This window comes from Tympanuchus pallidicinctus, unplaced genomic scaffold (genome assembly GCF_026119805.1).
Source record: "Tympanuchus pallidicinctus isolate F22 unplaced genomic scaffold, pur_lepc_1.0 scaffold8, whole genome shotgun sequence".
Taxonomy (NCBI): Eukaryota; Metazoa; Chordata; class Aves; order Galliformes; family Phasianidae; genus Tympanuchus; species Tympanuchus pallidicinctus.
Window position 1 is genome coordinate 24897549 of NW_026294802.1, and position 22805 is coordinate 24920353.

The 22805-nt window shown below is 38.2% G+C and overlaps 1 protein-coding gene across 2 annotated transcripts in view; it reads right to left on the reverse strand.

Moving 5' to 3' along the window:
* The window catches only part of SYT1 (synaptotagmin 1), a 338118-nt gene that overhangs the window by 111137 nt on the left and 204176 nt on the right, over positions 1–22805 (reverse strand). For both annotated transcript variants that reach the window (XM_052667309.1, XM_052667308.1), the window contains exon 4: positions 10932–11123. In XM_052667309.1, coding sequence (XP_052523269.1) covers positions 10932–11103 — 172 coding nt within the window. In that variant the 5' untranslated portion in view covers positions 11104–11123. The remainder of the gene's footprint in view (positions 1–10931; positions 11124–22805) is intronic.

The following is a 22805-nucleotide window of genomic DNA, read 5'->3' on the forward strand; positions in this document are numbered from 1 at the left end:
CACCCATGGCATAATAGCAGTAAACAACTGGCTCCTGGACCAAAACCTGATATTTCAGCTCAGAGTATGTATTTGCTGAAAATTGGATACTGAGAAACCATGACAAAATAGATGTTTTTCAAGGGAATGCAAGGTTTGAAACCTAAAGAAGAAATAACTCTGAATACTCTATTGGTAAGCCAATTGCTTGTGCTAATTTTTTTAAGTGAGTTCTGTAGGAGAAAACTGTTTATAAATTTATGAATGAAATAAAGCAGAAAGAAAACAGACAATTCAATGAATTCTGGCAAGGAGGGACCATAACATTTTTTAAAGAAAGGAATAATTTTAAAATCAATTTTGTTGATGAAGAATGCATTACTTCTCTATAAACTGTTTTCAGTTTAAAAAATCTGATGCCTATCCTAATCCTGGAAGTTTTCTGCCTGCTGAGAACAGCCACATGATGGATGGACCTGACTCAGCTCTAGGGGGTGAAAACATCCTGTATGGAAATGACTTTCAATTCTACTTGCAGCTCACCAGCTTTAGGATATTCCTTTTATCTTCCTCATCAAGGAACTGCCATCCCTTCTCTATGATGACAAACAAATGGTTTGTGTAGGTGCTTCAAACTGACAAGATAGGAACTGAGAGCAAAAGCTGAAGAATATTAGACTGTAGCCTGTAACATCTGAGTTCCTGCTGCTCCTGAGACTGAAGGGGATCAAGCTGGAAAACTAACTTGGGTCTGCCTTTTCTACAGCAATAGCTAGAAAACAGACACAGGATTCAAGGGATCTGACTGCTTGGCTTAGTGCAGGACGCTTATTTAAGAGTAGGGAGCCTTAAATACTCAGTGTTATTTCACAGCAAGACCCCACGCTCTTCATTGGATTAAGTACTCACAGAAGAGAGTGAACCTAATGTTCTCAAAGTGAGATAAAACTGGTCTGTAAGTTTTCAGGCTGTGAATCCACCTGTAATAAAAGCCTAGAGCTCTTCCTGGATGTCAAAGTCTGTCAGAGCAGTATGGTTTCAAGTGTATCTCCTTCCAGCTCTTCCTTTTGGGTAAGCTGGGCCTCCTGTTGCCGAGTTGTTCTCAAGAGAAGTAAAGCATTTATCTTGAAGGTGTGAACCTGATTCCCAGATAACCTGTCTCTTGAAACTTCACCCCAACCATTTCTGGCGCTCCTTTTAAGATGTGGGCCGAAATACCTTTTCCATTCAAAAGAACAAACCTCGTCTTTCATTTTGGTGGCTCTCACTGCAGTAGAGAGACAGTGCCAGCTACAGTACTGAAACATGCCCCAGATGATATAGGGGCTGTGAGCAAATTAGGGAGCTCTTGCTGAAGTTGATAATTAAGATTAGAGGCAGATTCAGAAACCTGCACAGGAGTAGGCAGATGGCTGGCTCAGCTGCCAGCTGGAACTCAGCCTTCCTGAGGCAGCTGCTCAAGTTCAGCAGCACAGGCTCCTTTTCTGGAGTCACAGAAAAGTCTACCCATACCAAGAGCTGCCTGAAGATTTGAGGCCATCTCCACAGCTTGTGCAAACTCTCCTTGTGTTCTGGAATCAGTAGAGACTATCTCATATAGTTCAATTCAAGATTTTGCTTGAAACACAAGCAGGCCTAAAAAGATGAAAAGAATGACAGAATTATAGAATCATAGAATTCTCAGAGTTGGAAGGGACCTTTAAAGAACGTAGGAAAGGATGCCCTACGCACCTACAGCATTCCTGCAAGCTCCTGCTGATTGTCAGTGGCTTCATATTTTACCCACCTTGGTGATGCGGGCTTGATATCTTAAACACTTCATATATCAGTAAAGATATTTTTGTCTCTTTAAAAAAGTTTACTTTAGAAAACACATATCAACCAAAGTAAGTAGGATGTTAAATATTTATAATCCCTCTGAAGACTTCAGTTCAGATAATTCTCAGCAGCAAACCCAGTACAAAGCAGAATTATTAACTACAACAACAAAGGATGACATTTTATTGTTAATCTGTGCCAATTTACAACAGTGCCTCAAAATAACAGAGGCTTCATTATCTGCTTACGGTTTCTATAAAATGCACTAGAATACCTTGTACCTTCCTATAATGCCTAGGCACTAGTCACAGAGCTAAGGATGGAATATCTATCTTAACAGTAATTCCTGTATTCATTGCCCTTTTATACCATGTATTTTTAAAGCAAATCTATTAAACATAGTCCCAAGTGCTTTTTTCCTTTTATGAAGTACACTGCTGAGAAGCAATTTTTAAATGTAAAGCGGAGAACAATTGTTCCATGAACAATTATGGAGCATTTTCAGAACAAAATTACAAACTGAATTGTAACAGATAATGGGTAATTTCTGTAGACACTTCATCTGCAGGTAAGTTAGAGAAAGACTAGCAAGTATTGTGTTTATTTTATGTATGTAAACATAATTTTACTGCACACTTCTCCTCACACAAAATAATGAAACTTTAAGATACATTCCCAGTACTGAAAGGAAGCCAGTAACTATGTTCAGTTTTCTGCTTGTAAATTGAGTTCTCCACTCAATTTATAGGGCACTGCACAACTTGACATATCTATAGTGCAATAAAATCACAGGATTCGGAGTCCTTGTAACATATAAAATAATAATCACAGTGATGGGCTACAGGAGACCCTTGGGGGTATTCTGCACCCCTTGTTAAAAATTGGGTAAACCAAAGGTAGGTGCTCACCTCAGTTGCTGTTTTAGATGACTTTTATCCCCATGGATATAAAAGTTAATCTGTAAAGCTAAGGAGGGGTTTGTTTTCTTATATTTTGCTGAATGCCCTCAGCAACATGTATTTTACAAGGGAACTTGCTTCTCCTTCTCTCAGATTACACAACTCAAAACCAACTGCAATTTCTGAAAATGATGTTTCAGACACGTCATCAATAATGAACAATTCTGTTTGACATTGAGGTTATGTACCCTTTACACCTCTGTTTAGCAGGCAGCATTTCCTCTCAAACAGGACAGTTATGTTCTCAAGGTGCTGCACATGGGTTTAGTGTGCTATAGGTCCCCCTGTGCTGAGGATGAAGCTGGTACTCAAGGTACCTGCCTGCTGCAGCAGTCTGCTCGTGTCCCTCATGACAGAACTGACCATTACGATACCAGCAGAGTGCAATGCAACAGGATCTCAGACCACACACTGCTCCTTGCACACAGAGATTTTCATCCATGTTCTGCTTCATCAGATCTTCAGTTCTGCCTCTCCACCCCCTCAGCAACTATTAAAATAGCTTGATTTGAAAGCTGTATTTCCAGGACTCCTAATTTCAGGCATTCAAAACATGTCAGGCCCTAAGAGTAAAAAATAGTATTCTCCCATCTTTAATTTCTAACATAACAAAGTTGAATTGTTTTTTCCTTGCCTCATGATTTTTGTGCCTTCTGGATTCATGTGGGCAGTGTTCTCAAGCTTCTCCCTACCTTTAGGTGGTCTACACAGATTTTTAATGCAGAAGAATTTTGAAGTAGTCATGTAATCACTGAACTCTGGGGCCGAGGGGTTCATGGAGAAATCGAATTAATCTGTATTTAGAAGTACAGATTTTTCTCTTCTACTCTTGTACTGTAATACCTCTTTCTTGTACCTGATCTGTGTTCCAAAATAAATCTTTATTTATAATTCGCCAGTGTAAAGCTGCATGCATTTCCTTGGCATGATCAACTGTTGATTTGATGACAGGAAATAAACAAGAAGAAACAAGAAGACTTGAATTTATGCCTTCCAGATTCCTCCAGCACTGTTCTTTAGATTTGTCTGAAGACAAAAAATCTTCTCTTTATTTTTTCTGAAAACTCTCCTGACATGTCCTCTTTGGCAAGACACCTAAGCAGAATTTGCCAACGTCAGGCTACACCTAAGCTGAGTGCCCTGCTTGATGTAGCAACATATGCATGTGTATACACATATGCATATGTAAATAGACATGTATGTACAAGCGGTAATAAAAAATAACAGAATCACAGAATTGTAGGGGTTGGAAGGGACCTCTAGAGATCATTTGAGTCCTATTTTGTTTTGTTGACCCACAGTGTCAGAGGTTGGTGTTATGGCAGTAGAAGTTGAACCTTCCCACCAATATTCCATAACGTTTTGCTGCCGGGTGACAGATGGCAGCAGAGGGGCAGTCTGACAGAATGGCATCTGACATGGAGGTGTGAACAAAGCAAAGGTACGGCACTGAATTCCTCCATGCAGAAAAAACTGTCACCCACTAACATTCACTGACACTTGTTGAACATTTATGCAGAAAAGAACTTACTATTTATATTTTAAATATTATTATTTTAATTGTTATTATATTGATACTTTTTTTCCTAGGAAGATCTTAGGCCCTGCCTCACATTGGTACGGAAATCATAACTATTTGCTATGGTAATGCAAATAATAGTTATTACTGAGAACTTCAGTCTCATTTTTGGTATTTGCCTTTTTCAATCCAAGTTTGAAATCAGAAAGCGCTCTATTAGCACCATTTTGCTTCTTTTCTATGAGCTTAGGAAAAAAACCTGCCCTCCTGTCATTGACACCTGTGTTCGAGAAATTATTACAAGAAGCAGTGAAATGAATAGCCTGAATTTATTTTCTTCAAATGATCAATCTAGGAGCTTCATAAAAATTAATTTTCAGGAAAACTCCATGCACAAAACCATTAATTTTCTAATGACAGACAAAAGTCAGTGATATCTCCACCTTGAATCTTGATGCGAAAGAGGAATGAAAAACTAGAAAATTAATTTGGTTGCCATTTAAAGGGGATAGTAAGAACTCTTGATGCAACTGCAGCTGGTCACTCAAGATGGGCAAAAAGCAGAGATCAGTAGGAAAAAGAAATGGAGGTGTGTTTAGGATGATTTTGAAGGCAGTAACTTTAAGCTAAATGGATACGCATATATATCAATAATTATTTTACTCTGCTGATTAACCTAAATACATATACAAGTCTGTATTTTAGATTATTAGGCTATTATTTAGAATTAACCCAGCCTTCAGTCTTACAGTTATTTTTACATTTTTATTAATTTCCTCTACAGCCTCCAGTCCCATCTTGTTTTGACAGCTCTTCACAAACCCAAGGAGAGGTAAACAAACCTTTCTCTGCACAGCTGCAAACAGTGTGTGAGACAAGTCTGAACAGAACACCATTTTTCAGCCTGAATCATCACATCGCTTCGAGCTCCCAGTTTGGGGGACTATCAGTTCCTTATGCACAATAAATCAAATTTAGGATTTTTGAGGCCAAATGGAGCTTCGAGCCAGCCAAATATTTCAGAATATGGTTGGTATAGAAATGTAGCTTTTTATCCAATTACTATGTAGGACACAGTAACTTCCTATTAAAGAGGTAATAATAGTATCCTGCATTGAAGGCATTCAGATATTGCAGCTATTCAGGATTATACCAGAAACATGAACAGAGTGTTATTATTAGTCAGACACTTGCTGGGATTTTATTGGTAGAGTTTTTGCTCTTTTATTTACCTCATTGGCAGAACAAGGTCTTCTGTTCATATAGGAATGTATTTCTAGGAAGTACATCAAGATTGCTTTGATTTCGCAAAGATGCTTGTTGAGTAAATTAACATTGATTAATATTAAGTTTTATCTTCATATGGTTTCTAACAGTACCTTGACATTTAAAGCATGCACTCAAAAGCTGTTGCTGTTTTGCATTCCTGTAATCTTGAAAAACCCAGAACTAAATTTTTCTAAGTATATGGCAGTTATTTTTTCTGTTGTCCATAGAGAATGGCCCAGACGGAAGGGCAGAGAGGGGGAGGAAAGAAATAGCTGATGTACATGATATAGGCTTTTAAGTGTAGGTACCACTTTCATAGAATCACTAAATGATAGAATACCCTGAGTTGGAAGGAGCCCATAGGAATCACCAAGTCCAACTCTGGGCTCCACACAGAACCACCCAAAATTGAACCGTATTTCTGAGAGAGCTGACTAAAAGCTCATTGAACCTTAAGGCCATGCCCATCTGTCTCCAACCCCCAGCTGCAATCCCCTGACAGCTCCACGCCGTTCCCTGTCGCTGTCACACAGAGCAGAGCTCAGCGCTGCCCCTCCGCTCCCTGTGAGGAGCTGCAGCTGCCATCAGGCCTCCCCTCAGCTCCTCTGCTCTGGGCTGAACCAACCCAGGGACCCAGCTGCTCCTCTTACCTCACGCCCTCTATGGCGTTCACCATCATCATAGCCCTTTTTTGGAAACTCTCCTTACGCTTCATGTCTTTCTTATTTTTTAGCTGCTTTGTTTTTCCCCCCTGTTTAAGGCATCAGAATGGTACGTTTAAAATGAAAAAACGTAAAAGCTGAGATGGTATCTTTTTTCTGATTAACAGCTTAAGAATTCAGCTGATTAAAGGCAAACTGGGATGAAAAATGTAAGAACCAATGAAGATAGAGTGAAGACAGAATGACTTTCATACCCAGTGCAGTTCAAAAACAACTGTACTGTGATTATGCAAATCAGCCACTCACGAAAATGCAGAGATTTACATAACGGAGAACAAAATTCTTCACAGTTATGCCTCAGTAACCTTACAGGATTCTTGCACTTTAATTGTGTGACTCATTGTAAGAAAATGATTCCACTCTCTTTATTCAGAGTGAAATATACGTTAGGAAATCACCACTTTGTATGATTTGTGTGTTTTTGGAAGCCTACCCTCTCCTGCCACAAAATGTGATGTATGTGCTTCTTTAAAGAGAAAGAAATAAATGCAAAGCTAGGATTTCTGCTTGCATCAATCAAAAATTTAACTGGGTTTACATATTGCATCACTGTTCTTGTATCAAATGTATATTGATACAAATGGTCCCCTCCTTCTACTTGGAACTTCTATTTCCTCATTTCATTAAATTCAACATTTTTTGATAAAATAACTCTTTGCTGGTGCTTATATTAGGGAGGAAACATCAGTGTCATTTAAACTGCATAGACTCTATAGTGTCTATGTTTTGTAGATAAAATCTTAAAAGGAATCATATTTTTAGTTAGATAAATATGTCTAGCCTACTTAACTTGTGACATTTATGTGCTCTATAAAACATTATTTTTGAAAGATGACTGTCCTATTACAAGCCACATGGAAGGGACAGTTATTTATTCAGCTGGGTATACTTTGTTGTACCTTTATTTTTGTCATCACCGTTATTGGATTGTTTTGTTGTTGGTGGTTTTTTTTTTTTGTGTGTGTGTATAGAAACATGACTTGACATTACAGAATTTCCATGGAAATCCACAAAGAGAAGACTATAAATTAGACCCTACTACAGCCGGGCTTTTCATGGCTGTAGGTTGATTGCAGGTGAGCTTTCTCACAATATGGCTACATTATATCTTGCAACGTTAGACATCCATTAAATCGTGATGGCTTATTTTTCATCTTTAAACATCTTAGGCAAAGGCTAAAACTAGAACTAAAACATGTAATTATTTCTCTCTTGCATACTGACAAAAAAGAAGTGGAAAAACGTCCTCTCAAGATAACCAGCAAGCTTTGAAAGACTCCCCTGTCAAGTAGGGATGAACACAAAACCTTTGGAAGATTTTAATGAGAAACTATACGAGATAAAAAACATGCTGGTCCATACTTGTCTCCCATTGGCAAATATCAGAGAATTGCTGACCATCGCATTTCTCTACTAAGTCTCAGACTCAATTTCAGGTATCCAGCCTGAATCTACCAGAAAAAATACTGCTCCAAAGTCTTCCACATGCCAGGAGTGTTCTTAGACCCAAGTATCCACACTATACCAAAAAGGCTGGTACACCATTTTTCTACTTCTTTTCTCTCTCATATGGCAAAAAATTGACAGAAAGACCCTCCAAAAATGAACTTGTTGGAATAAATTTATTTTCTGCTCTGAGAGATTCTAAAAAAATTTTGCAACCAGCTGGAAGAAGGAAGGTCTGATCATTTTTCTACCAAAATGAATTCTTCAGCTTTGTAACTGGCTAACGGCACCTCACTGAAAACTTCATACTGACATAAAAAGAAAAAAATGGTAAGGAAATGTTATAATCTTCCGATAGGAAAATGAGGTGTCCTATTCTCCCACAGATCCAAGAGCTGCTTGTATCATCATGAAAATAATGCCTCATATTTTATTATGTTTGCCCACGATATCAGAAGTGAATGATGGTATGGCATTAGAGGCTGAACTTTCCTGCCACTACTCTGTTACATGTTGTTGCCGTGTGACAGATGGCAGCAGAGGGGCAGTCTGACAGTATGGCATCTGACATGGAAGTGCACGTGAAGCAAAAGTGTGGCACAGTTCTTCCACGTGGAAAAAAAGGCACCCACTCACAGTCCTTGACACTTGCTGAACATTTGTGGAGACCGAAGAGTGGATGTGAGCACAGTGAAGCAGTAGATGTTGTGTTTCAGCACTGGCAACAGTGACAGTGGGTCATCTCCAGTGGTGAAGATTTTTATGACCATGGCATGCAGGTTCTTGTTCATTGCTGGGTAATATGCAAAGCTAATGGTGGTGACTATGTTGAGAAGTAGTGTTTTATAGCTGAGAATGTGCTCTATCAAATAGTGTTATAGTGCTTTTTGCATCTGTGGTAATTCCCACGGAAATAAACAGAAAGCATTACTTTCGGAGTGACCTACTTACATTAAAAGTTGCACAGACAGCCATGACCTTATTTATTCCTTGAATTATTCCTTTAAACAAAAACTATGTTTAAAATAAAAAAGTTTTTTTTTTTTTTTTTTTGTCTTTGAGGAATTAAAAGTAATAATCTCAAAACCAGAAGACATTAGTACCAAAAGCAGTGCAGGGTAACTGCTGAAGCAACATTATTACTGAAGGAAAAAGGAAGAAGCACAAAAACTAAGAGACAATGGGAGATACTTCGATAGTCTTAAGTTTGAAAGACTTTGTGCTTGTGTTTCAAGACTTGGTGAAAACTTTAAGACACTGTTCTGTCAAAAAAATGAGTTTCTTACAGCTAGGTGGGGAAAACTAATAGCAGAAGTTATTACAATTACAAGTGATCAAGCTAGTCATTTACCACTATCTGGAAGAATGATCGAACAAAGGCAGCTATTTTGGATTAATTCTTCTCAGCTATGGCAGGATTACCAACAACCTCCATAGTTCTCTAAAGAAGCAGATTTCCTTTTAGTTTAACGTTACATTCAGAGTACTTCTCCATATTAGGAAAAGAAAGATGCAACATGTTCTGTTTGCTCTCTTAGCAGAAGGCACCATATTTTGTAATTGCTAAAATGTATTTCATCATACAGTTGTCTTATGGCATAGTACACTTTCCTCTGAAAATAATTCAGTCACATGAAAGCAAGTTATTTCTTTGCATAAAAAAAGAAAAGAAGATTTCTTTGGAAAGATTCTCAAAATGAGTTTCCATTTGTTTTCATTGTTATTTTAAAAAAGAAGGTAGCAGTGCATTCAAAATTCCTTTATTTTCCTAGCACATTTCCAGTTGTCCATATACTGGGATCAAGGCTTACAAAATAAAATAATAGTTACATAGAAGTGTAATTCACCTTGTTTATATAGAATGGGGAGCTTCAAATTAAAAGAATATGGCTCAAATGCTGACCATTTCTCCCTCAGTGTCTCTTTTTTTTTTTCTCTTTTTTAATTCTAGCAGTTTTGTTTCTCCCATGATATCTTCTAGCAGTTTCATTTCAGTATGGTCTGCACTGGATTGTGCAGATTACCAAACTAATGACATATGGACTTCTTACCACTATAACACATCTACTCCTGCAAGTGAGAATTTTGAGCGACGGAGCAAAGCTGTTTGTTATCAATTCTGCAAAAACTGCATCTGCCAGATTGCCAAGACCCATCTCAGAGATTAAAAAAATAAAAAATAGATTAATATTCCAATTTGTTTCCCATCTTTATCGTTCATGCAGCATTTCTGTACACAAATGATAATGTTCTGAAAATGAAAAATACTTGAAAATATTTTGCATTTACATTACTCTGAAGTTAAAATTATTAGAGATTCAATTTCTCTGTATTGCCTGCTATGGAAGCACAGACACACATAGAGTTTAACCTCCATTTATAGAAAAGTGCCAACATTATCTGCTTGTATGATTTGGTTAAAAAAAGAAATTCTAACTTACATAAAATGATATGGAAAGTGCTGAGTTAGTTGCATATTTAACGCACATTAATGTGTGTACTAAAATATACCACACAGGTTCAAGCAGGCTAATTATCATGAACAGCAGAAAGCTAACAAATATATAAACCAATGACTCAACTCTGAATCAACAATTTCTAGCAAAGACCGAAAGAACACTAATGATTTGAAACCTATTGACTTGATGGAAATATGAATTGGTACTTTTAAAATATCCAGCATAGGTCTAAGAACTCCTGCCAACAAAGTTCAATGACAGATCTCAAAGAATGACATTTTCATAGAGCTGTCTCCTTGTTGGAAAGCCATTCTTTTCCCCTCCATTTCTAAATGTTCTAATCTCCAAAGGTATGCAGTACCTTTATTTTTACAAGACTTAAGAAGTAGGGTTGAATTTGGCTTTCAGGTAGTATGCATACACCATTTGGAATAAACACAAAACCGTAAGTGTTACTGTTAGGAAATACTTTGCTCCTTGGCCCCATTACCACTGTTCAGTTTTAATGACCCAGCAGTAATTTATCAGTAAAAGTTGCAAAGATGATCTGATATATCAAGAATTGTCTGAAATCCCACACGAGTTTGTCTCAGTATTTTCCACTACAATTAATTCTGAGAAGCTCGCTAAACTGAGTTTATCTTCTGATTATTTTAGCTTGACTTGAAAACATGTAGTACATTCTCTAAATAAACATCAGGACATTTCTGTTAAACCTAATCTGCCAGCAGAAGCTTTTAATCAGTCAAGTTTTACTCACATGGAATTTTGTTCAGTTCATTCATGAACTTCTCTTTTAACTTAGAAAATGCATCTTCTTTTCCTCCCCCTCCTCCAGGAGCGGCTGGCTCGGTGACATTGCTTGGAGGAACTGCTGCTACTGTGGTCGCTGGCGGGGCTGCCAGGGCCTCATGATGACTTTCACTCACCATTGTAACCCCTGTGGAAGCTGCTGTTGGAAAAACAACAAAAAAAACAACAAACAAAGAACACGTTTACATCATGAAAACAAGAGCAACAGCAAACTGAGAACATGTTTACATTATGAAAAAGGATCTCATATCAATCAAAGACAAAATAGGCAGGATATTGCTTGGTGCTCATGCTTACTGAGTAAATATGACCGTGTCAACGCACTGCTTCGTGTTCTTCATACAGTATTTATTAGAACAGAGAGAAAAGTCTCTTGCAGGGTTAATTTCAGCCAGAATCATTTTAGTGCTTAGTGTTCCTCTTCAATCACATTGAATTCTGAACTGCTGAAATTGAAAACTCAGAATTCTTATAAAACTCACACAGATTTACCTTTTGCTCTTCAATTCTGAAAGTAAAGGCACAAAGGGTAATTAGTGCTCCCTCTGTGCAGATTTCACAATGATTTACAGAATTACTTACCTAGGAGAGTTACAGAAGTGCAAATTACAGCCAGAGTTTCAATATCAAACAAATGAAGTGATAAGGATGTAGTAAAAACACTTCATACCTCCCTGCCAAAGTAATATGCTATTGTTTTATACTTAAGCAAGTTGTATATTAAACAAGAATTGATTTGCATCCATTTTTATCTTTATTTATTGAAGGCAATTTTCCTTCCAGTTACTATGTGTGACATTTGCTACTGACAATATTCTGTTAAATTATTCACGTCTCATTGGTGTATTCATGAAGCTATGACATCTGTGGGGTATCTAAATGCAGCCATACTGAAGAATCTGAAAGGCTGTCACAAGCATGACACATTGCCATATTTTTCATTTAATGGGCATTTTGCAAAACCTCTGCTTGAGCTTATGGTATGAAGCAAAGAATTTGGGGCCAGCAGGGTGAAGGTGATTACACAGTGCAACTTAAGTACTATCAGAAGATTGGCTGAAATGTTTACATTGGATTGAACACATTGTTCTGAATTTCTGCTGCTTCCTAAATAGCACTAATCTCACTAATCATGCTTTGTTATTCTTCAGAAAACCAGAGGGAGAAAGAGTTTGAAAGATAACAAACACTCATTATTGCTCTGAGTGCACAATTGCTCTCAGTCCCAAAAGAAACTTGGCCTTGGACCTTCTGCTGAGAAATTCAAACATCATGCAAAAAAGGCAACACATCAAAATTAAAGGGGCATAGGAGCATCTGACTGCATGCAACATGATAGACTGTGAACTTTCCTGCCCTACGTGACCACTTTCATAGACGCTGCTAAGTGTAACACTATAATATGTTGGAAAGAGCAGCAATAACAGTGGGGTAGCAAAATCCTACACTGCAGCAAGTGAGGATATGCCTAAATGCAGCAGCTGTAGACGCTGAAACAAAGAATCTGCTTATCCTGGGAAGGCCTCAACTAGGCAAGCATCTCCAGTAGGATATCCTTGCCTCCACTGCTAACCCTTAAATGAGGTCTGGGAAGGAGTGGATCTTGGCTCCACTCTCTCCAGACACTGAGGTGCACTGTGTACATCAGAGCTCCCCTGGTTGACCCTGCCTTCCCGTCAGGCTCTCAGTCACTGTTTCAAGCCGTGACTTAGCATTTCTGATATGTTGAAAGTGCTCAAATCACTAGATCCAAATGAGGATTGGCTTTTTGTCCTTCAGCTTTTCTTGTGTAAGCCCTCAGTTAGGAAGATCCAGTGTGTGCCCAACTGCAGGCCGACAAACCTGTGGAAATCACCTGTCATTACACAGGGGTCTGCACATAAGTGTATTCTGGAACAGAAATCATCCTTCAACACACCATCTGAGTAAAAAGGTGTTTACTAAATAGAGGATTGGCCTTGTTCTGAAGAAGCAATTTGATGGATATTTTGCAGCAATTTTATTGAGGCAGCGCTGAATGAAGCAGTATTCCCTGCCTGCCCATTGCTTCTGCCTTTGTCCTCACAGTCTCTAGCCTAATATAAAATCATGTTGATGTTGACAAAGTACGTGTATGTGAGATAGCTACATAAATATTTCATACACATGCGGTCTTATCTATTTGCCTGTAACAACATGGAAGCAGTTTGCTATCTAAAGCAGACCAAAGCTGATGGAAAGATTCCAGTTAATATCCATGAACTTTGGCTCAAGCTTGATGTCTGTGAAGATTTCCCCCCTTGCCTCTCACAATAACTATTGAGAAAAACATGTAGTGCATAATTTGTGTAGTACAGAATTACGTGCCAGCTCTTTCAGGCTAGGAGACTTTTTCCATATGCTCTGATGAATGCCAAATACTATGAAGCAAAACACGCAGAGCCATCAGCTGTAAACATTAATGCTGTTTTATATTATAGCATTTTGTCAGTGAATGTCAGTTACATCAGAAGAAAAGTTGTATGATATATCATAATTAAATCAAAATTAAATTGCTTAATTATAATATATTGGTTAATTATTTCAGGCCTGGCAGTCGACTATTTTATTTTATAACGGAAGACACAATTTGCAGTGATGACTTTCAGCTAATTAAAAATTAAGGCAAATGTAATTTATTTGCTTCTAGTTTTGAAGCTGTATTTTGAAAATATATAAAAAGAATAAATTTGAAGTGCTACATTTATTAGAAAAAAAAAAAGGAAAAAGTAACAAACTACTGTATTTCTCTGATGTCCAGGAACAATCCTCAGCAGAGCCCTAGTGCAGATAGAGGTTACTACATCTAATGAGGCATGCACAAATGCTTTGAGACTTGCTACAGAGCCTTTGACCTTTACACGCCAATGACACTGTCCTGATATTTTAAATAGGTGTGAAGAGGCTGAAGAAGCATCTCCTCCCTGAAAAAGCTGTCTGCAGGAAAGAATTTTCTGAAGAGCACATGCTCACACCCTCACAGAGATAACATCTGATAGCTTCTATTATTGTAATGCTGCAGCTTCCCACCATAATGGTATAAACAGTCGTATTATTAGAGACTGCAGAGTACTGGATAATTAGATTTAAATTGGCCTTTTACAAGAAAAAAAAAGAGGTTGCTTTAGTGCTGCAGTGCATTGCTAAAGGTAAAGATCTACAAAAGACGAGCAGATTATCTGCCATTTACGAAATGGCAGTTGCAAGCAAAAATTTCTTATAGGTTAAAAAATGGAAAGTCATAGAATTCAATTATGCTTCTAGTGTGGTGTTCACTACTGTGATGATACTGTCAGTCATGAAACAATACGTGTTGCATGTGTAACATGCAGTCATAAGGAAGAGCACATTTAGGGTCATAAATAAAATACCTATTTCTTTTACACGCTTCTATAAAACGCAACACAGAGCATAGTCCCTGCGCATGCTGATTCTTTGGTATACACTGCCCATCCTCAGTAGTGCCATAAAATCCTTATGAAACAGTTGTGAAGAAAACGAACAAACAAAGCAAACCCCTGAAAAAACACATAGAACACGTGGAAGTAATGCCTGTCATTTCTATACAGAAATAGGCAAGTGTTGACTGAAAATGCAGACATGGTGATTTAAAGCCTTGAGGAAGTCGGGGATTTAGAACCCTACTGTTCCCTAGGCAAGAAAAATCCTGACAAAAATGACTATCAACTCCAAAGCCTACAGAATTTCTACATCATTTCCTCTGAAAAAGAAGGATCTGAATAATTTACAAATGCACCCTGGAGATTCACAGAAAGGAATATATTTTCTTATGGAGGTACAAAGTACTGGCTGACTGCCTCTGCATTCTGGTATGGAACGTGCTGGTGAGAAACTTGTTGGAAGACACCTCTTGAGAGAGAAGTAAAGAAGAGAGTCAGACTTCAGATGTGGCAGATTACATAGCATGAAGTAGCCTCAGAAAAACTCGTGTTCCAGGGGCAACAACTTCTCTTTGCAAACATTCAGGCCTATCTGAAGTGGGACGCGCTCCACCTGGAAGGACTAATCCCAGGGGAAACTGATACCTGTTTTAAATGGTTTATGAAAAATAATCTGAATAATGTGACAGCATTAATAAGAGAGATATGAAATGTTCACACTGATTCCTGTGAAATTCTTCAGGATATGGAGTGAAAGGAGAACAGTGTACCATCTTGAGCAGGCTCCTCAGGGCAGTGGTCACAGCACCAGACCCACTGAAGTTCAAAAATTATTTGAACAATGCTGTCAGAAACGGTTTAAATTTTGTGTGGTCCTATGTTGTACTTGACTTATCCTTGTGCATACTTTCCTATCTGTGATATTTTAGGATTCTGTGATCTTCTGCCAAATAATAGAGACTTTTACACTTGAATTAAAAAAAAAAAAGAATGGGGAGAAGGGAAATGACAGCAAAGAGAGTTTGTATGGTTCCTATGTGGTTAACTGACAGCACATACACCTCAGCAGATATCGAAGGATTTAGTGCATACTTAATCCCATGGACAGAAATTTTCTGCATGATGTATTTCAGTCAATATAATTTTGCTTACTTCTTCCCTTACTTGCTGAATACAAACAGGATACAGTGAGATGGTGAGTAGGTCAGACATCCCACGCTGACCAGAGGAGGTATCATGAGGTATTAGAGACTGTCCTTTTACTTTATTGTTGCTCAGATTTTTCTGCCATAATAAAAATTGAAATTATACAAATGTAGCATTGCAGTGAGTAACTGTGTAAATTCTCAGAGGTAACTGTCACCATTTATTCAATGCATATTGCTGTAGCTGTAACAGCTGCAGTCACTGTACGTCCATTAGCATGCAAACCTGTAAACTGGCATCTAGACTGCTAAGTGGTATTTCCTGCACACCTTTATCTTTTCAGCATCCCAGTAGTTACATAAAACTTGGAATGTGATCATGTTATCTGAGAAAAAAAAAATCACACAGAAATATCACTCATATTATTGTGTTATTTTTGTTTGCAGCTGCCATGCACTGAGAGGAAGAAATGATTGGCTTTCAATGGTACTATGGCCAGGTAAGTACCAGAGAAAGATTTGACACCACAGTGAAAATTTACCCTACTCCATTAGACTGTTTTAATGAAATTAATTCATCATTAAGAAGATGGGAACATTACTAGAATGTCTAAAGATATCTACAATAAACGATCTCTTCCTAGATTGAAGTATTTTGGGATGTTAATAATACATTTTATACTCATTCATTTTCTTACTAATGAAATATGCTATCTTTCTAGCTTCAGTAATAGACATTTATTTTTAAAGACAAGCTCAGAAAAGAGCCTTTCTTGGCTTTTTCTAAAGATGGTTCTGTAACTACATTTTCAGAAGAATGGAAAGTCAAAGTAAAGATGATATATCAAAACAGCCTTTTTACCACTACCACAGAGGCTTACAGTGCAATCCATGTTTAGTACTGCTCAGGCCTAACATGTCATGGGAATAAAAGGTTTGATGAAGAACTTGGGTGGGATAATTCAGGTGCCCCCACCCCCCCATGCCGCTCTGGATGCACAAATACGGCCCCAGCAACTGCTCTTCTACACCTCAAACTGCCTCTCTGCCTCTCTTTGAGTAGAGAAGAAACATTTCTACTGGTGCCATATGTAAAACATGAGTCCAGCTGAAACTTTCTAGATCCCAGTTGTGCATTAGCTCTGTAAAACTGTTTTCTAATGCTCACTGCTAATATCACATCAACACTTTTGTTGTCCTGACTGAAAAAGCATGACAAATCACCTAAATCTCTCCTACATTCCATGGCTACTTTATTGCTGAGGTTTAGAAATGTTGATGTGAGCGGAGTCCTGCCACTGTGGAGCAGGACAAAGGAACACAGTGTTGTAGATAGGAAGCATCCAGGAGGTGGTTGGTCACTGTGGATGAAGACATGGCACACAAAGAGGAGGGACCTCTGAGCACAAGTTTGAGCAACTCTGAGAGTGGCAGAAGACATCAGAAGACATACCAAGACAGGCAGCAGCACTGCAGCTCCAACATAGAAGAGCTTGGCAGAAATGCTTCATGACAGTTCACCAAAACTGTTAGTTGAGGGAGTCAACAACTGGTACTCTGGGTTATCTACAGCACAGTCCTGGAGCATGCAACAAATCTTCCCCTTATTGAGCATGAGCTCAGTATCAGTCTTCCAAATTTCCTTAAAATAGCAACAAATACTTTAGAGTAACAAATGAAAGAAAGTAACTTAATATCCAAATCAAAGCATTTTCTTTTTTGTAGGCTTCTAAGAGTTTTGCTCCTCTGATCAGACATCGATTTAGTTATTATCTGAGGCGCTTCTGGCAGTGTAGCTATCCAGAAGTTTTGTGTGTGTAGATATGAATTTCACCTGTAGAACTTCTAACAGCCACACAAAGCATTCATGTCTGCACATTAGGGGATAAGAAGCACCTGAAAAGTCAGGAGAAAATGAAAACTGGTAAGATTTCCTGGCTAATATTCGTACTTAAAGTCTGTTACCTTAGCATGGCTTGAATCCAAACAATATCCCTACCTTTAGGTATTCTTCTTAACCTGATTCACTTTTTATTTGCTTTATAATTAAAAAATATACCATATATGTAGGATAGGCATAAAATTGTCCACAGTTGCCCATAATAATGAACATAAATATTTTATTTAACTGAAATGATTAAAAAGTATGATTTCATCTCCAAGCATGTTTCAAAGCTAACCATATAATGTCACATGAAATTATCTGCACAGTGGAAAACAGTATTTTATAAGAAGCATGGACACTGACAACTGCAGTAAGACAAACTCCTCACTACATGGCCAAATATATGTTCTTCTCCCTCAGCTTCCTGATTACCCATTATTAAATAAGGTGGAACTGTTCAATGTACAGGGCTCCAAAATCTCTCATGCTGCAGAGTCCATGCAGGGGAAATGTTGCCTCCTGCAGAATAGTAGTCTGATGTAATCTGTGAACAGCTAATCACTGTGTGCTTTGCAGTACCAAGCAATGCAGAATGGTATTTTCATTTTTAACTTTTAACTGTTGATAAGATTTCTGTTAATTTAAGTGATAATAGTGAGGCAAATGCTAATTATTTTCCAGCTAAAAGCCGTAATTTTTTGACTGTGCTGCAAAGTTGCATTCCTTGATGCTGGAGCCAGAAAAGCCACAGCAGCTCACAAAGAAACGTAGCAATTGAGAGCAAGGAGCAATGTGGCAAGTCAAGAGTGGCAGGCCCCATGCACACGTTCACTGTATAAAATGCCTGTTTCCCTGGCTGCATTTTAAAACTGTAATTTTCCCCTAAGTACACAATATTTCTTAGTCATGCATTTCTTCTGACTTTTAGAGGTAATGGGGCTGGAGACAGGCCTGTCTCTCTGCATGCTGACACCGTGGTAATGTTTCAGCAGCAGTGAGGTTACCAAAACTGTCAAAGCATCAGAATATGTATAATTTAACCCCTCTGCCTTCCTCTACTGCTGCAAATGCTGCTTCGGAATGACTGAGGTCCTTGATACCAGCTAGAGTTATGAATAGGAATGAGAGAGAAACTGCAGCAATTTCCTCCCACATGATCATTCTGTCATCTTTCCCACTCGCATCTTGTTACCCGAAGCTGTAATCTGCATTTCTACTCCCCTGGTATTCACTTCCAGACTTCCCTTAAACAGCAGTGTAAGACAAAAGAATTTATATAAAAATTAGTGTTCAATTGCATTTACGCATGAAATTCTAATACAGTCCACAGAGAATTCTTCTCGTTCCAAAACCATTTTAAAGTAATCCTGCAAATAATGAAGTCCGTTGTATCAATAAAATCCTTGTTGTGTACACTGCAAAAAATCAATTTATATTCACATATTTGGCTACTGTCCGATCAATGTCTCTAATAAAGCCTATAGCTTGGGAAGTGTCACAGAAATTTGCTGTGACGTGGAAGATTCATAAGAACAAAACAACAGAAATCATAAAATAATATGGAGAGGGATGCTATTAATATTCCTGGCTTGCTATCTTTGACTTTTCCTTGTGTTGAGATTCCCTATACACTGCAATTTCAGCACTCAGTTATCATGAGATTAGTGAAATTAATTAGGAACATGCAGGAAGGTACATGCAGCAAAGAGCAAAATGGAGGAACCTGAGGATGTGCAGTTCACTGCTACCTCACAGTTTAGTTAAATCTTGGGTTTAGGTTGTGAAATAATTGGCAACTTTGAGTGTGATTCTGACAAGTTACTATATAAAAATGGTACCTTCCTTCTGAAAAAGATCTGCTCTCCATGTATATTCAGTCATTTACACTGAATTTAAAAAGTAACACATTCCGAGTTCAACTTTGAGTGCTTTTTTCCTTGTTACATCTCCAGTATAAAAAGCTAAGAGAAAATGGACTTTATTCCTCCTGTGCATCATGAATACAATTATTAACTAAATTTCAAAGACCAGTTGATTACTGTGAGACCTGTGAGAATTACTGCAGATTACAGTTATACATGAAAGCACAGGATTATATTTTACAGTCAGGCAACATGAAGTTTGGGCTGCATTACTGCTGGTAGGTGGGAGAAGGAAGGAGTTCAGCTCATTTTTCAGACCTCAGGATAAAATTACAAGGCTGGCATTTAGAAAAATGTAAACAATTGGTATTTGGCAGTAAGGCTCCAGGATGTGTCACTTAAATGTACTAATGGGAAAAATACTCACATGTGACTGAATTACGTACATCAAGCTTTGCAAATTCTGTGTGATAAAGGATTCAGATTTTTCAGACACACACATTCTAGACTTAAAAATCTCAGGATCAATCACGCTTTCTTCAACCACATCAGAGCAGCAATGAAATAATGGTCAACCTGGCAAAGCCACCAATGAAAGCTGACTGGCTGTGACAGGTTCTGGAAATTGCAGCTACATGGAAATTATATTTCATGAACACGATCAATCCAGGAAAGAAGAGCATGGGGTGCAGGAAGCATCCGCAATGGGATTTGTTTTTAAAGTTAAAAATAAAATTAAAAAACATCCTGATATTTATGGTTAATTACTATGCTTACTCTCCGAAGGCAGTCTTATCAGCTCGCAGAAAGAGAAATAGTTGAAATTGGAACTAATTGTCCCATAATGACTGACACTTTTTCCTGCTGTTGAGAATGATATGCCATCATCCAATAGCTTTCTGCACACAGCGGGAGAGAAAATTATCAATCAATTACAAGACAATTAATTCCTAACTTGTAACATTTTTCTACTGAAAAGGAAAAAAAAAGATCCTAATTTGAGATTAAAAATTATGCATTCCCTGTAGCGTTTTGGAAAGCTGTCTCTTTAAAAGTTGTTCTTGTAAATACCTCAAATTATTTTCAACATTTCTAAGCCTGAACTGAGACAGTTTATAAAATCTTAGTGTAAACATTATTCTGTTTTTGTACGACGGTTTCCTGTTCTGCAGTTATTTCTATAGGTGAACAATTTAGCAAGGGTCCCATTCACAAGAATTTTGTATCTAACTCACACATGAACAATACTAAAGAAAACTATTTCAAAATAAATGTAAAGAAGTAACAAAAGTAAATGAAAAAAATAAAAAATACTTGGATTTTTAAAATTCTATTATAGGACTGAATACCACTAGGGATTTTCATACATTTAAAACTTTGAGTGTCTTCACACTTGCAAATGCCCATTGTGACCCATCTCTCTATACCAAAGAAGGCCCTTTGCATAGACTTTGGCCTAAGGCTTCCTTCAAGAGGGAACTCCCTCATTACCGACTCTTGCACACAATGGTGTTGCAGCCTCTGCTTGTGCTCTGAAAAGGAAGAATCATCCCTGTACTATTTTTTGAAAAAGAAGATTTTGGATGCCTGCCAGGATAGGACACACATCTTACCTGGAAGACCGTTTACAGGAGGAGCAGGATTTATCAGTTACTCCTGTTTTTGGCACGTCCTACTGATCAGGCAGCTCCTCACTCAGTGTGCTGGCTCCCATTTGGAGGTACGTACATCTTGGAAATCATACAGGAAGCCTGGTCAAAAGTTATGACACAGTCCAAGGCTGTAGAGAGTAGGGGTGTTTATATGAACAGCACTGGGGTCCCTCAACCTGGATTTGTTCCGCTTGCATACATAAGATGTCTAAAGTAGTTTGGAGTCTCTGGCTGTGGGTCATATCACCCACTTCTGTCTGGAAGTCAGCACAGCTTTGAAAGAAATTCTTCATCTGTCTGTATCCTCCAAGCTCTCAGTTGGACAGAGGCCAACTGAGATGCCGGGGCTGAATTCTGAAAATCATCCTCCTGCGTGCTTCATCTAGGCTGGCAGGTGACGTCCCAGAGCATCATGACCTTTTAGACCAGGGGATGGACCTACCCTAAATTTGGACAACAGTGTGCAGTAGCATTCTGACTGAGGCAGTGATTGATAGAGCACTGTGCCTCATTAGCCACTTACTGCTGCAGGAGGGCAACTAAGGTTAGCGCTATTGCCAAAACAACCCGGGGAGATAGAAATCCTACTTAATAGGCATGGCTGATTTATTGCTACTGTTGGCTTTCCTAATTTTGTTCTGTGCTTCTTCCTTCTGTACAGTTCTTGTTTTAAGTCACTGACTCAGTGCTTGTTGGTGGGAAAACGCTGTTAAAAGCCTGTAAGCAGGATTACTTAGTTTTTCTAGTCTGTGGATGCAAACTCGAGCAAATTCTACTTCTGTTTTCCAGAAATAATTAAACTTGGACTATTGGTTACAGTGGTTATTTTTCAACACAGTACAGCAGGTTAGATGTCTCGCAGTTAAACACCCTTGTCCACATTGCCACATAATCTAAGTTTTCCTTTAGATTTAGCTGATTGAGCTGACTGTCCAAATGGGACATCAGAAGAAGGGCTGCACGTACAGTAAGTGCTCTACAGTTAACATTCATGCAGAAAAACAGCAGTTTTAAGAGAATAAAATGTGGTAGAAAACGAGTTCTACTTTGTATTGACATCTTATTTATCTAGTTAAAAAAATCTGTTTCAGACCTTAATTTTTTTGATGATGATGATGATATTCACATTGTTTAACTGAATGCTTCAATGTGATTATGATTGTTTGTTTGTTTGTTTGTTTTGCTTATTCAGTTTTCTCTTTTCTCCTCTACTCTGTTTACTGTGAAGCTCTACATTCAGTTATCGCATTATAACCATGTGTTTGTCTGAACCTCAACCTATAAACACAATACGTTTAAAAATGAAAACTGAAAAACCCTGAGCATACATGGGCAGGAAAACAATCTGTTACCACAGAGCACAGAACAAAGATACTTACACAGTGAGATCCCACTTTTCTAGGTCACCATAGCTGGTGTATGAATCTTTATCAAGCTTTTAGCTGAAAATAGTGTCAACTGGGGGAGCGTCAGCACTCAAGGCACAAATCCTGCGAGGCTGTGTGCTGGCCCTGCCTGGCTGGTGAGCTTGGCTGATAGGCAGGATAACTTCATGCTCATGCTCCCTGCTGCTCCATGTGCTCAAGAGGAGGAAGTTGCTGAGACAGAGAAGCAATAATTTTCATTTCATATCCAGTCTCTGGTAGCTATCTTTCTGCCCTTTGCAATCTGTAAATCACAGTGCATTGCTCTGAAAAAGATGAGGATACTGAGCCAAAACAGAAGCACAATGCAGGGAGGCCAGCACAATCTTTAAGAGTCTTCCAACACATGCATTTCTGCACTGTTGTGTGGACATTTTGTCTTCATGAAAGCAAGTAAACACAGGGCTGGAATCCAATGATAATGCCACCACTGA